Here is a 14,344-nt window from a genome sequence, read left to right on the forward strand (position 1 = left end):
TAAAGTTATGAAGGGAAAGTAAGGAAGATTATATGAAAGTGTGAGGAAGCAATTTGGGGATTGGATTACAGGATAGTTAAGATTATGTGCTTTCTTGAGGGTTAATATTTCAAAGGTGTGTTAACCTAGGTGCACAAAAATAATAGACAGGGCTGGCTTAAAACATTTCATTAAAGGTGTTATAGGCCTGTAGCATGATTGCCCACCATGACCCTGCCTAGTTAGAAATTTAAGATCAGATCACCCTGTTGTTAGCTATTGTTTAGGGAATAATGACAGGAAAAGATAACCTGTACATGTTCAGTACAGATACAGCCATTGTAAGCCTAACTACATAGTACACATCAACAATGTTACATTCCACCCCCTCCCAGTTATTTTCTGTTGGTTGGTTGACTCCACAGATGTAGAACCAGTATATAGAGAGGGACTACTATATATAGTTTCAATTTTTAAAAAATATATTTTATTGATTTTTTACAGAGGGGAAGGGAGAGGGATAGAGAGTTAGAAACATCGATGAGAGAGAAACATCAATCAGCTGCCTCCTGCACACTCCCTACTGGGTATGTGCCTGCAACCAAGGTACATGCCCTTGACCGGAATCAAACCTGGGACCCTTGAGTCCGCAGGCCGACGCTCTATCCACTGAGCCAAACCAGTTAGGGCTATAGTTTCAATTTTTAATGAAACATATTATACTAGTGACCCGGCGTGCAAAATCGCGTGGCCCCGCCTACCTGTGCACACCCCGCCCACTGCCCCGCCTTGACACCCTATCCTCTCCACCCACAGCTGAGTACGCCTGGCCCCACCCCCAACCCCTCTGGGCTTCTCTGGCTGCTTCAAGCCCCACCTTTGGTCCCACTAGTCGCCTTGGGCTGGTCCCGTCTCTGGAGCATCGTGTCGGCTTTGTCCTGCCTCGCACGAGCACGCAGCCTCCTGCTGATCGGTCCTTACGGCATGAGGGTGTCACAACCATTAGCATATTAGCTCTTTATTATATAGCTTTTATTATTTTCTAGTGTTCAGTCTCTGGGTACATTTTAATTTTTGTAGTTGGCTAAAAACTGAAAAATTAGGGTTCTAACCTCTCTTTATGCAATTCAATCACTCATGTTTTCAGAGACAGTCTTCATCTTTACCTTGCTCATAGTTTGGTGCTTTGAATTTTGAAATGTCTTGAGTGATTGTTCTTCTATCCTGGAATTGAGCTTGTCTATTGTTTTCTTCACCTTTTGGATTTTATTATTTTCCTTTTTCCTTTGGCACTTATCAATCATCCATCTGCTAGAATTTTATTGGAAATCTTTTTTGCTATGATCTCTTCTTTTGTTACTTGTCCCATTTAAAGACATTTTCTTAGGTCTTCAGGAGTGAGCTGAGATAAATGAGTTGTACACATTTATCTTATTTTTTTCAAGTGTTTTTGTGAGATTCACGTTTGTATCTTCAGTCACGTCTGAGGGACATAGCCATATTGTGAAGAGTACTAGATACTTTCTCATGCTAAGTAACTATTGAGAATTTATTTTTTTCTCCTGTTTTCCTTTTTACTGCACAGTAAATATAAGTTAATAGCTCTTGTGTATACCTGTTTTATGAATGATTGTTTTTGGGAAATTGGGATGCATCTCAAAATTGATGGTTATTGCGTTTTTCTTTTTTGATGTTACCTAAAATAATATGTATTGTGTTCAAAACAAGTACAGTGAAAGATAAAACTCCTATATTTATCTTGGTGGGGAAATTGAGATATGCTAAAAATAACTTTTCTTTACTGAATTAGGTAAAATTATAACCTTTCCATTTCTTCAATTTCTTTAGCAGCATATGATCTTTCTCATTTTTTTGAATAGTTTCTATTAGTAGAGAATACTCAAAGTGGGCGGACTTAAGACCTGAACATTGGTTTTTTATGAGTGTTTATGTTATAAAGTATTTGTTAAATTATTATTTTACTAGAGGCTCAGTGCATGAAATTCGTGCATGGGTAGGGTCCCTAGGCCTGGCTGGTGATCAGGGCCGATTGGGGCCTTCCAGCTGCCGGCAGGGGCCTCCTTTCCCTTGCTGCCGTTTGCTGGCCGGGGCCTTCCTTTGTTCTGCGCCACTCCCTGGTGGTCAGCACACGTCATAGCAAGTGATAGAACTCCTGGTCTTCCAGTTGAACTCCCATGGGGACACTGCATATTATTAGCCTTTTATATATATACTAGAGGCCCCTAGTATATAAATTCGTGCACGGGGGGTGTGTGTCCCTAAACCCAGCCTGTACCCTCTCCAATCTGGGACCCCTTGAGGGCAGTTGGACATCCCTCTCACAATCCAGGACTGCTGGCTCCCAACCACTCACCTGCCTGCCTGCCTGATTGCTCCTAACCGCTTCTGCCTGCCAACCTAATCACCCCCTAACCACTCCCCTGCCAGCCTGATCGACACCTAACTGCTCCCCTGCTGGCCCGATTGCCCCTAACTTCCCTCTCCTGCTGGCCCGGTAACCCCTAACTGCCCTCCCTTGCCAGCCTGATCACCCCTAACTGCCCTCCCCTGCAGGCCTGATCGTCCCAAATTGCCCTCCCTTGCAGGCCCGGTCCCTCCCAACTGCCCTCCCCTGCAGGCCTTGTTGTCCCAACTGCCCTCCCCTGCAGGCCTGGGTCCCCCCCAACTGTCCTCCCCTTTTGACCTGGTTACCCCTAACTGCCCTCCCCTGCTGGCATGATTGCCCACAACTGCCTCCCCTGCTGGCCTGGGTCCCCCCCAACAGTCCTTCCCTGCAGGCCTTATCTCCCCCAACTGCTCTCCTCTGCCAGCCCAGTCACCCCTAACTGCCTTCCCTTGCTGGCCTGATCACCCACAACTGCCCTTCCTTGCAGGACTGGTTCCTCCCAACTGCCCTCCCTTGCTGGCCATCTTGTGGTGGCCATCTTGTGTCCACATGGGGGCGGCCATCTTGTGTGTTGGAGTGATGGTCAATTTGCATATTACTCTTTTATTATATAGGATAGATAGAGAAGCAAATTCATTCACATTCATAGCACCATTTGTTGTGTATAGGCCTGGCAATATTTATTATTCCAAATCTAAACAACGTAATTTTATATTACTGCTCTTAAAAAAAGCTGAATATTTTATTTTTAAAATTTATATTTAATTGTGTGACTTCTTCCTTAAGCCTAATATATGATTACTGAAGATGGTTAATTTTTCTTTCAGCATTCTCAGTGCAAGATCTGAACTCCTATGCACTCTTAATTTTTAAATGTTTTATTTCTTCTGTCTTCCCTTTGGCCTTTCTTCATTCAGTTAAATTGAATTGCTTATGGTGTTTCCTATAATCCTGTTTCCTGATGACTGTATCTCAATTTTATACTCTCAATAACCTCACTGAAAGTTTCCCTAGTTAAGGAATAGAAACTTGAGCATACTTTTCCTAGTAGAACTACTTGACTTGAATGTTTTAACAATTTAAATAAAAAGCAAAGGTGAAATATTTAATGTTGGTATACTTTGTGGTTCATTTATATGGTTGCTTTTTTTAATGAGGTTAGGAACTCTTAGAACAACTACCCTGCCCTGCAAATGAGGAAGGGATTTACTACTCAGTTGCATGTAAACTTTGTTTTGACTCAAGGACTGACCTTCCTTTTTTCTTTCCTTCCTCTCTTCCTCCCTCACTGCTCCCAGTTTACTTGAAACATTGAACCTTTTACTTTACAAAAACCTTTGTTTTTGTTGTGGTTTACTTTCAAAGGTCTTACACAAGTTTTAAAGACATTTCAATTGTTAAAGTTCTATTTCAATAAATTAAAACTTTATCTTTCAGAGTATCTTAAAGTGAGGTCACATGACCCTGAGGAAGCTATTAGACATGATGTTATTGTGTCTATAGTTACAGCTGCTAAAAAGGATATTCTTCTGGTCAATGATCACTTACTTAATTTTGTCAGAGAGAGAACGTTAGACAAACGGGTAAGTAGGAGTAATAATTATTACAGCTTGTCATTTTGAATACTTGAAGTTACATAGTATTTCATTTGAAAATATTGAGATTTAAATGTAATTAGCCCGCCCTGACCGGTTTGGCTCAGTGGATAGAGTGTCAGCCTGTGGAGTTAAGGGTCCCGGGTTCGATTCTGGTCAAGGGCATGTACCTTGGTTGTGGGCACATACCCAGTAGGGAGTGTGCAGGAGGCAGCTGATCGATGTTTTGCTCACAGTGATGTTTCTAATTATCCCTCTCCCTTCCTCTCTGTAAAAAAATCAAATATTTTTTAAAAAAGAATTTTATATAATTAGCCCTTTTGGAGGGATAGGCATTTTAATATTTAAAATAGTGTTTATGAAAGGATTTACTTTTTGTTACATTAAATTTTATTAGTTTTTCTTTATTAAGATTGTTCTCATTCAATAATGAGGTGGCTTTCAGTGGTAGAGTAGTCACATATTCAGCTTGTATACTAGTTTTAATAAGTGACATATATAAAGGGCCTTTGAGACAGGTTCCCTCATATAGTTGGCTCTCTTTTTTTTTTTTCCTTTCATAGGGGTATCGGTTCTTACTCCTCTTGCTGGTTGTTTTCTCCTTTCCATGGAATAGAAAAAGAAAAGATGTCTTCAGTTTGGCAAAACTAAACTTGACATGCTTCTAGCCTATGTCCTGTGACCCCAACCTTCCTCCTTTTTTTTTTAATCCTCACCCAAGGATATGTATGTCTGTTTGTATTTATTTATTTATTTATTTATTTATTTATTTATTTATTTGAGAGAGAGAGAGAGAGAGAAACATTTATCCATTGCCTCTCGTATTCTCCATCACTGGTGTGTGTTGGGGTGTGTGACTCGAACCCACAACCTTTTTTAGTGTATGAGATGATGCTCCAACCAACTGAGCCACCTGGGCAGAGCCAAACCTTCCTTTTTATTTTTTTCTTCTTTTTTTAAAATATATTTTTATTGATTTTAGAGAGGGAGGGAGAGAGGAAGATAGATATAGAAACATCAATGGTGAGAGAATTATTGATCGGCTGCCTCCGGCATGCCACCTACAGGGAATTGAGCCTACAACCGAGGCATGTGCCCTTGACCACAATCAAACCCAGGACCTCCAGTCCACAGGCTCTATCCACTGAGCCAAACCAACTAGGGCCAAACCTTCCTTTTTGAGTGTGCATCCTCTAGCTCCACTCATTAATCAGTGGCTTCTGAAGAGACCCTTGCCTTGTTATTTTTGTGTAAACTATATTTTAATAGTTGCTTATAAGGCTGATTATGCTATCTCCATAATTTCATTCTCGTTGATAATGCTGGTTGTGGTAGATGGGTAGGAATTGCATGGTTTTTCCCAGCAAATCTATGGGTATTCAGAAAAACTTATTTAAACTGATTAATTTAGACTTGTTTTCATTGACTATTTCATTGGGGTATTAAACAATAAGGAGATTTGCATCATGGTAGGAAAAAGCCTTCTAAGTGACTTGGAATTTGAGGTGTGTATTTTGGGATCATAATTCATGTATACTTTTGATTATTGTGTTTTGTTCATTTTAGGGTTGCTTGGTTCATTCATATAAATATTGAATACCAAAATATAATAGAATATATTTATGTTTTTGGTAGTATTAGAATATACTCTATCTTTAAATTCTCCATTAGAGGTAGAGATAAGACAGAATTAGTGATAAAATGTTTACAAATTGAACTTATTTTATGAGTAAGACTTCTGAAGTCTTTTATTTCAATGTGTATGTGGTAGATTGATAAGGCCTATTCTTAATCTACTGTAATTAATTTAAAGAAAAAAGGAAGAATATTGCTATGAATGAGAGTCTGCAAAGGATAAATGAATGATCTGCATATTAATGAAATTCTAATTATTACTAACATCCCACTGATTATAGTGTTGTGTTGACATAAAATTAAAGAATAAGCTCATCCCATAATAATTAAGCAGTGTTAAACATGCTATAGCCAATTGTATTTATTTTAAAAAACTAGAGGCCCAGTGCACGAAATTTGTGCATGGGGGCGGCGGAGTCCCTCAGCCTGGCCTGCACCCTCTTGCAATCCGGGACCCCTCAGGGATGTCCGACTGCCGGTTTAGGCCCGATCCTGCCTGGTCGCCCCTAACCACTCGCCTGCCTGCCTGATTGACCCTAACCACCTCTGCCTCAGCCCCCACTGCCACGGCTTTGTCAGAAAGGACGTCCGGAAGGTCGTTTGGCTGTCCGGTCTAATTAGCATATTACGCTTTTATTATTATAGATAGTTGAATACAGTCCTCTTATACTTGAATATAATTCCCAGATATATAAAATGAAGCAATGATGTGTCTTTACATTTAGCAGTTGATAAAGCCAATAATATATGTATATCTTTAATATAAGTATGCTTAATGTACTAGCATACTTACATTTAAGGTATCTGGAAAAATTATAAGGGGTAAGTCATAATTTATCCAATCAACTCTTTTTTTGCCTTTTAAAACTTGGTAGCATACTTTCAAGCATACTTTACGTAGATTGTGATTAGCTTTTGGTTTTACGTATAGATGATGGGTTTAAGACACTAAAGCATTAAAGTTTTTTATGTATGTTGATATATATGTACTTTCTATAGTAGGTATATTAAAATGATACTTTGTGTTTTTTCATCTACTTATTATAAATTGATATCCAGTAACTTTGAAAATAAATTGTATCAAGTACACTAGAAACTAGATACCTAGAATTCTGAATTAATATAATGAAAGCATTTTTATATTATAAGTAAACACCTTTGTTTTTATTTTAAGTGGAGAGTGCGCAAAGAAGCCATGATGGGACTTGCCCAGATTTATAAGAAATATGCTTTACAATCAGCAGCTGGAAAAGATGCTGCAAAACAGATTTCATGGATCAAAGACAAATTGTTACATATATATTATCAAAATAGTATTGATGATCGGTAAGTTAAGGCCACACTATATGTAAAATTTTTAGTGGTTATGTAACTGTTGATCTGTTGTTTTAGGCAAAACTATTTTCTTTATCATTTTAAACTCCCTCCTCAGTTTTAACTGCAAATTAAAGGTACTGAGTGACTAGTTTCCTTCCCTCCAAAGCCGTAAATGAAGCAGTAATATGCGTATAACTTTAGGAATAGATACAATTTTATGTTCATTTTATATATTATCTTAGGACAGAATAATTTTTGAAAGTAACAGTGTGTATAATTGTAATTTATACTTCGTGGCCTGGTGCACGGATTTGTGCACATTCAAAGGAAATCAATTAGAAGAAAGATTCGTGCGGTATTTACATTACTGCAAAAAATTACATGTCAAAATAATTTATAGCCGAAACCGGTTTGGCTCAGTGGATAGAGCGTCGGCCTGCGGACTGAAAGGTCCCGGGTTCGATTCCGGTCAAGGGCATGTACCTTGGTTGCGGGCGCATCCCCAGTGGGAGGTGTGCAGGAGGCAGCTGATCGATGTTTCTCTCTCATCGATGTTTCTAGCTCTCTATCCCTCTCCCTTCCTCTCTGTGAAATATCAATAAAATATTTAAAAAATAAATAAATAAATAATTTACATAATATAGTGTTATAAAATTAAAACACATGTGCAGTTGGCACCAGCGAGAGCTTTATATGTATCACGCATGTGCGAGTCAGTGTTTATTTTTAAATTGCCTGTGCACGTCATATGTACCAGCCGGATGGTCGGTCAGGTGGTCAATGAATAAATCGTGATGTGGTTCACGTTGAATCTCAACAAAAACAACCAAATTCATGATAGACAATGACAGATTGGAACACACGTGTGCAATTGGCGCTAGCAAGAGCTTTATATGTATCACGCATGTGCCAGTCAGCATTTATTTTTAAATTGCCAGTGTGCATCATATGTACCAGCTGCTGGGTCAGAGACCATCTGTACGGTCGGTCACTTAGCCTTTTATAGATACAGATTTTGTTTCTTAAGTAATTGTATTATAGGGATCACAATTATTTTTTTTCAAATAAAATATAAATGAAAATAAATCCTTTGTATTATAGACATTAAAAAAAAATATTCCTACTCAGTGATAAAAAAAAAAAACAGTGTATAAGTATATATTTAAAGCACATCTGAATATAATCTTTGTATTTTTCTATCCCATTGTAAGTTCAGATTTTTGTATGTATCCAAACTGAATAGTTAGTAGAATCTGTGTATCTTAGGCTAACATTATATAAGAAATCCCATAGTTATTATTTTATAAGTTGAAGTTTATAGACCTGGAGTGCATAGCCATTTAGTGTATGAGGATTTGCATTATGATTTGATAGCACTTTCTGTACTTTTAACCAGGACTTTTTTCATCATGATCAATAGAAAATTCAAAGAATCTTTTTAAAATTTCTTTATAACTTTAATGTTATAAAGAAATGTTTAGCAGAACCTGGTGTAGTTTTTTCTAATCCTTTATTATTTAGATAAGAAAATTGAGTTCTTGATATATAACTTGCACGGGCTCATGCAAAAGTAGTACCCAGCTAAAATCTTTTTTGGCCCCTATTCTTGTATCTTTTTTTAAATTATAGTTTACATTCAACATTATTTTGTATTTGTTTCAGGTGTGCAACATAGTGGTTAGACAGTCATATACTTTACAGAGTAGTCCTCTGCTATTTCAGATACCCACCTGGCATCACCCTAGTCATTACATATTTTTGATTGATTCCTATTTTTACATAAATAAATTTTTTATTTGGAACTCTCATCTCCACTTAGGAGAAATTTCTTTTATATGTGTTCCTTATGTGTTTTGAAATTTTATATACAAATTTAATACATTTAAAAAAATCAAGACAATGCCTTCTCTATGTTCTTTCGTAGATTGCTTGTTGAACGGATCTTTGCTCAATACATGGTTCCCCATAATTTGGAAACTACGGAACGGATGAAGTGCTTATATTACTTGTATGCCACACTGGATTTAAATGCTGTAAAGTATGTTTCAGATGTCAAATTGTTCTTTCCATCTTTTATAATATACTGGATTTTTGGTGGTGGTGGGGGCGAATAACAATGATATTTTTAAATGTTAACAATTTATGTAATATAAAACCTAAACATTGTTTAAATGCTCAGAAATAAAATACGCAGCTATTTTTCTCAGAAAGTACTACTATCGACATGAGATTAACAAGGATTTTTGTAGGTAATTAAAAAATAGAGCTGACTGTCATGAACTCCTTTAGGATTTGATTTTTCTCTGTTCCATTTTTCATATTATTGTCTTGAAAATATTGATGTACCATCTTTTTGGTGCCTTTTTTTTTTTTTTTTTTTCTTAAGGCATTAGAAAGGTCCATACTATGAAAATACTACCTTTTTTTTTCACCTGATGCTGATCGGCATTATGTTATAGGGCAGTAGAGTACATATTTTTGTGCTGCATGCCTCAACATAGTGTTATAGTTTGGCATGAGGGCAAGCACAAACAAATTTTTATAATCATATTTTATTCAAAAAATATTTTTGGGTGTCTTTGTAGAGAATTGGCATTTTGGACATAGAAGAGACATTGCTAATTGAATCATACTGAAGGTTAGGAAATTGAGCCGAGGTTTTAGAAAATGTACTTCCTTAGCATTCTCTAACAAATGCAGTTACAACTCTTGGGGCTTAAATCTTCAGAAATTAGAAGTCTAAGGAATTGTATATAATTTTCATTCCTACTGATATTTAATGGGACTTTTGACTTCACTTTCCCCATAGAAATTATTTTAAGTGCTATTTATATCTTTCACAGAAAAGTTGAGAAAAAGGTTGTGGAGGTAAGAAGTGTACATTCCTTAATACCTGCTATATTTTAGGCACAGGAATGTGTATTATCTAGGACTGCTTTTGGGTTACAATGGCAGAAATGAGTAGTTTCAACAGAGATTGTTTGGCCTACAATGCTTAAAAATTATCATCTGACCTTTTATAGAAAAAGCTTACTAATCCCTAATATAAGTGATAATTTTCTTATTTTATTCTAGAAGCCCAGTGCACGGATTCGTGCACCGGTGGGGTCCCTTGGTCTGACCTGTGGGGATCGGGCCAAAATCAGCTCTCTGACATCCCTTGAGGGGTCCCAGATTGCAAGAGAGTGCAGACCAGGCCAAGGGACCCCACAGGTGCACAATCGGGGCCGGAGAGGGACCGTGGGAGGGCTCCAGGGCATGTTCGGCCCGTCTCACCCAATCCTGTCTTGCCCAGTCCCCGGCCTACCCCAGCAGCAAGCTAACCTACCAGTTGGAGCATCTGCCCCCTGGTGGTCAGTGCGTGTCATAGCAGCCATTTGAACAGTCAGAGGGACAATTAGCATATTAGGCTTTTATATAGAGAGACCAGAGGCCTGTTGCATGAAATTCATTCACGGGGGGTTGGGAGGGTATCCCTCAGCCCGGCCTGCGCCCTCTCGCAATCTGGGACCCCTTGGGTAGGGTCCCTAGGCCTGGCTGGCTATCAGGGCCTATAGGGGCTTTCCTTCACCCGGCTGCCAGCAGCTGGCCCCATCCCCGCCACTGCCACTGCTTTCCATCTGTGTGGCACTACCCCCCATCCCCTGCCACCGGTTGCCTCCCTCTGTGGGTGGCAGGCGTGGAGTGCGATCACTTGGCTTACCTGGGCCTCCCTATGCAGGGCGATTGATCGCGGGGTCCCCAGATTGATCATCTCGCAGAGGGAGGCCCAACCCACCCACCGCAGCGCCGCTGGTCAGGTAGCCTGGGCCTCCCTCTTTGAGGCGATCGATTGCAGGGATCCGCAATTGATCACCATGCACAGCGAGGCCCTGCACACCCTACAGGGGCTCCGCGATCAATCGCCAGGCAGAGGGTGGCCTGGCCTCCCTCTGTGGGGAGATCTCGGGGCCCCCTGACTCCTGACCAATCACATCGCACCCATCTTGGCTGGCCTGGCACCAGTGCGTGTCATAGCATGGTCGTCCGGAAGGTCACCTGGAGATCGTTCTGTTTGGTCGTTCTGCTGTTCAGTCGTTGGGCTGATTTGCATATTGTGCTTTTATTATTATAGATAAGATGAACTGAATCCTACAGGGGTCAGTTTACTTCACAATGTCACAAGTAGTAAGAGACAAAGTCAGGATTTGAACTCGGTTCTACCTGGTTCCACAGCTCATTCTTTTTCCACTGCATATATTAAAATATGTTACTACTATATATAATTACTTTTAAAACAAAATTTTCATCTATTAACATTTCTGGAACTGGAATGCATTTTTTTCTCCATGGTACAATTGATGGCCTCTTAGAATGGATGAGATATATATATTCCAATTTGAGATAACCTACTTGAAATCACAGTCATCTAGACTTCCTGATTCAGCACAACTGTCATTCAGAAGTAAAAACAAAATAAAGTCACTTAGAAGCAAAAAATGAGAGTTCACCACTCATAGAGCCTACTTGAAAAAAATTAATGAAGAATAATAATTTCTTTTGGTAAAAAAAGGAAATAAATCCAGAAGGAAGGAATAGAATGCAAGATGCAACAAAATTTTCAAGCACTTTTGCAGACCTAAATAATCAATGCCTGTAAAAGCAGTAATAATAATAATTATTACTTTACAAGAGGTGAGGGTGTGAATTAAGAAGTAGGTTAGCATCTAGGCTGGTATTTAGTCAGTACACACCACTGCAACAGTATGTGAGCTCTCTTGAGAGTCCCTAGATCCACCCCCAGGCCTAGGCGCCGCAGGAAGGCCTCCTTGTTTTACTGCCAGCTGTTCTGATTGCTTGGTGCTTGCCTCTGAAAAATTTTCAATACTAGGTGGACCCTATCAGATGATAGATAACATGTAAGATAGCAGATAGTGTTTCTCAGGTTTTTTTTTTCATAAGAGTGAGGACAGACATGTTGATTAATTAGACCATAAATCAAGTGTGAGTATTAAAAATTTGAGTCATTCATAAAAGCATAGAGTAAGAATATATAGTTTCAAATCCAAAAAAGAATTAACGAAAATTTAACACTAGATCTGGAAAAGAAAAATAATTGTAAATAGAAAACACAAAACACAAATAGTAATTATCAACCTAAATGTGTCCTATATCATTCATTACTTAAATGATAAGTATATTTAGTTGATTTAAAAAGTAAAATGCTAATTACAGAAGATGCATTGAAAAATAATGCCATGAAAAACTTGAAAGTAAATTGCAATCTTTGGACCAATTTATTTTATAAAAATGGTGAATGAATGGAGGTTTATCTGTTTCAAATTAAAATACTTAAACTATGTATATATCATCTTTAAATTATTTTTTTAATTTAAACAACTTTTGGGAATTAACTGATGCTTATCAAGATTTTGTTATATATTTAACATTTATCTGTGATTGTTTTCTCCAAAAGCGTTTACATTTATTATTATGAAATATTTAATGCACACAAAGAAATCACATGAGATTCAAATCATAGTAATAAAATGAAAATATCTGTGAATCTCTTCTCCCTTTTATTCTCCGGTCTTCCAAAGGGAAGCCTATCCTTATGTCTCTTATTTTGTTATTCATTTTTTATTTTCAATTACAGTTGATATACATCATTATATTACCAGTAGTTTCAGGTGTCCACCCCAGTGACCAGACATTACATAGCTTAAATGATCACCGCAATCTTATTTCCTTTTAAATATTAATCTTCTCATATGTTTGTATTCCTCAATAATATATTATTTATTTTTGCTTGTTTTTGAACTTTATGAAAATGGAATAATTGTGGATATAGTCTTCTGTGGTCTCCCATCCCCTACTCTATTATGTTCCTAAGATTCATGCATGATAAATGGAATGGGCAAAAGCAGGTTTACAATTGTAATACAAATAAATACTAGAGGCATGTTGGGCCCTCTAGTCCTATATAATAAAAGGATACTATCTATATATAAAAGCCTAAGCAACCATCGCAACCGAACAGGCTGTGTGGGGCTACTAGGCCAGCAGGGGGGTTTGTGAGGGGCGACCGAACGACTGAGTAGCAGGCTGCGTGGGGCAACCAGGCCGGCAGGGGGGTTAGTGAGGGGTGACCAAACGACCGAGCAGCAGGCTGCGTGGGGTGACCAAGCCCACGGCGGGGAGGCAGTTGGGGGCGACCAGACCAGCAGAGGGGGTTAGTGAGGGGCGACCAGGCCAGTGGAGGGGCAGTTAGGGGCAACGAGGCTGGTGGGGGTGGGGCAGTTGGGGGTGACAAGGCCTGCAGGGGGGGCATTTGGGGTTGACCAGGCCAGCAGAGGGGGCAGTTAGGGGTGATCAGGCAGGCAGGCAGGTGAGCAGTTAGGAGCCAGTGGTCCCGGATTGTGAGAGGGATCCCGGATTGGAGAGGGTGCGGGCTGGGCTGAATTTCGTACACTGGGCCTCTAGTTAAGAAATCCTATATAATAAAAGGCAAATATGCAAATTGACTGAATGGCAGAACGACCGGTCGCTGTGATGTGCACTGACCACCAGGGGGCAGACGCTCAACGCAGGAGCTGCCCCTGGTGGTCAGTGCTCCAGAACTCCAGGCTCACAGCTGGTGAGCACAGTGGCAGGAGCCTCTCCCACCTCCACAGCAGTCAGACATCCCCTGAGGGCTCCTGGACTGCAAGAGGGCACAGGCCAGGCTGAGGGACCACCCACTGAATGCATGAATTTTGTGCACCGGGCCTCTAGTAATAATAAAAACTTTTTAGTACTAACAGCTGTAAACCTACTTTTGCCAACCCTGTATATAGCTTGTGGTTCATTCATTTTCACTGTAGTATCTAATTACATTATGTCATTATACCACAATTTTATTCTGTTATCTTGACAATGGATATATGAGTCAATGGAAAGAATGGGCATTTGTGTTGTTTCCATTTTTCTACTAATACAAATAGTGCTACCATGAACTTTTCTCAATTTAGTATGTACATTCAGGGGTTTCTAAGTTTATGATTCTCAAATTTGGCTACATATTGGAATCACTTAGAGAGGTTTAAAAATAATATTGACACCTGAATTTCATCTTCAGATATTTGAAATCACTGGTATTGAGCTAAGAGTGGAATTGCTGAACATGTACATCTTCAGTTTTATGAAGTCCTAGTGAGGGAGCTAGTTGTCTGCTTGAAATGTCCAATATGATTATAGTAATTTATACTTCCACTAGTGGTTTGTAAGTTTCTACATCTTCCTAAACAACATTAGACATCTAATTTAATGCAGATGTTTTGGGTATCAAATTCTGTCATTTTTTCATTTTCCTGAATACTTAATGATAGGGCTATTTTCATTAATGTTTCCTGTTTCACCACAGTCTTCACAATTCTGTATTATAACACCTGTC

The 14,344-nt window shown here is 39.0% G+C and overlaps 1 protein-coding gene across 6 annotated transcripts in view; it reads left to right on the forward strand.

Moving 5' to 3' along the window:
• The window catches only part of PDS5B (PDS5 cohesin associated factor B), a 183,126-nt gene that overhangs the window by 45,757 nt on the left and 123,025 nt on the right, over positions 1-14,344 (forward strand). For all 6 annotated transcript variants that reach the window (XM_080659888.1, XM_080659889.1, XM_080659892.1 and 3 more), the window contains exons 10-12: positions 3,824-3,969; positions 6,791-6,942; positions 8,858-8,971. In XM_080659888.1, the coding sequence (XP_080516014.1) occupies positions 3,824-3,969; positions 6,791-6,942; positions 8,858-8,971 (412 nt within the window). The remainder of the gene's footprint in view (positions 1-3,823; positions 3,970-6,790; positions 6,943-8,857; positions 8,972-14,344) is intronic.

Source organism: Plecotus auritus (genome assembly GCF_963455305.1).
Source record: "Plecotus auritus genome assembly, chromosome: 3".
Lineage (NCBI taxonomy): Eukaryota > Metazoa > Chordata > Mammalia > Chiroptera > Vespertilionidae > Plecotus > Plecotus auritus.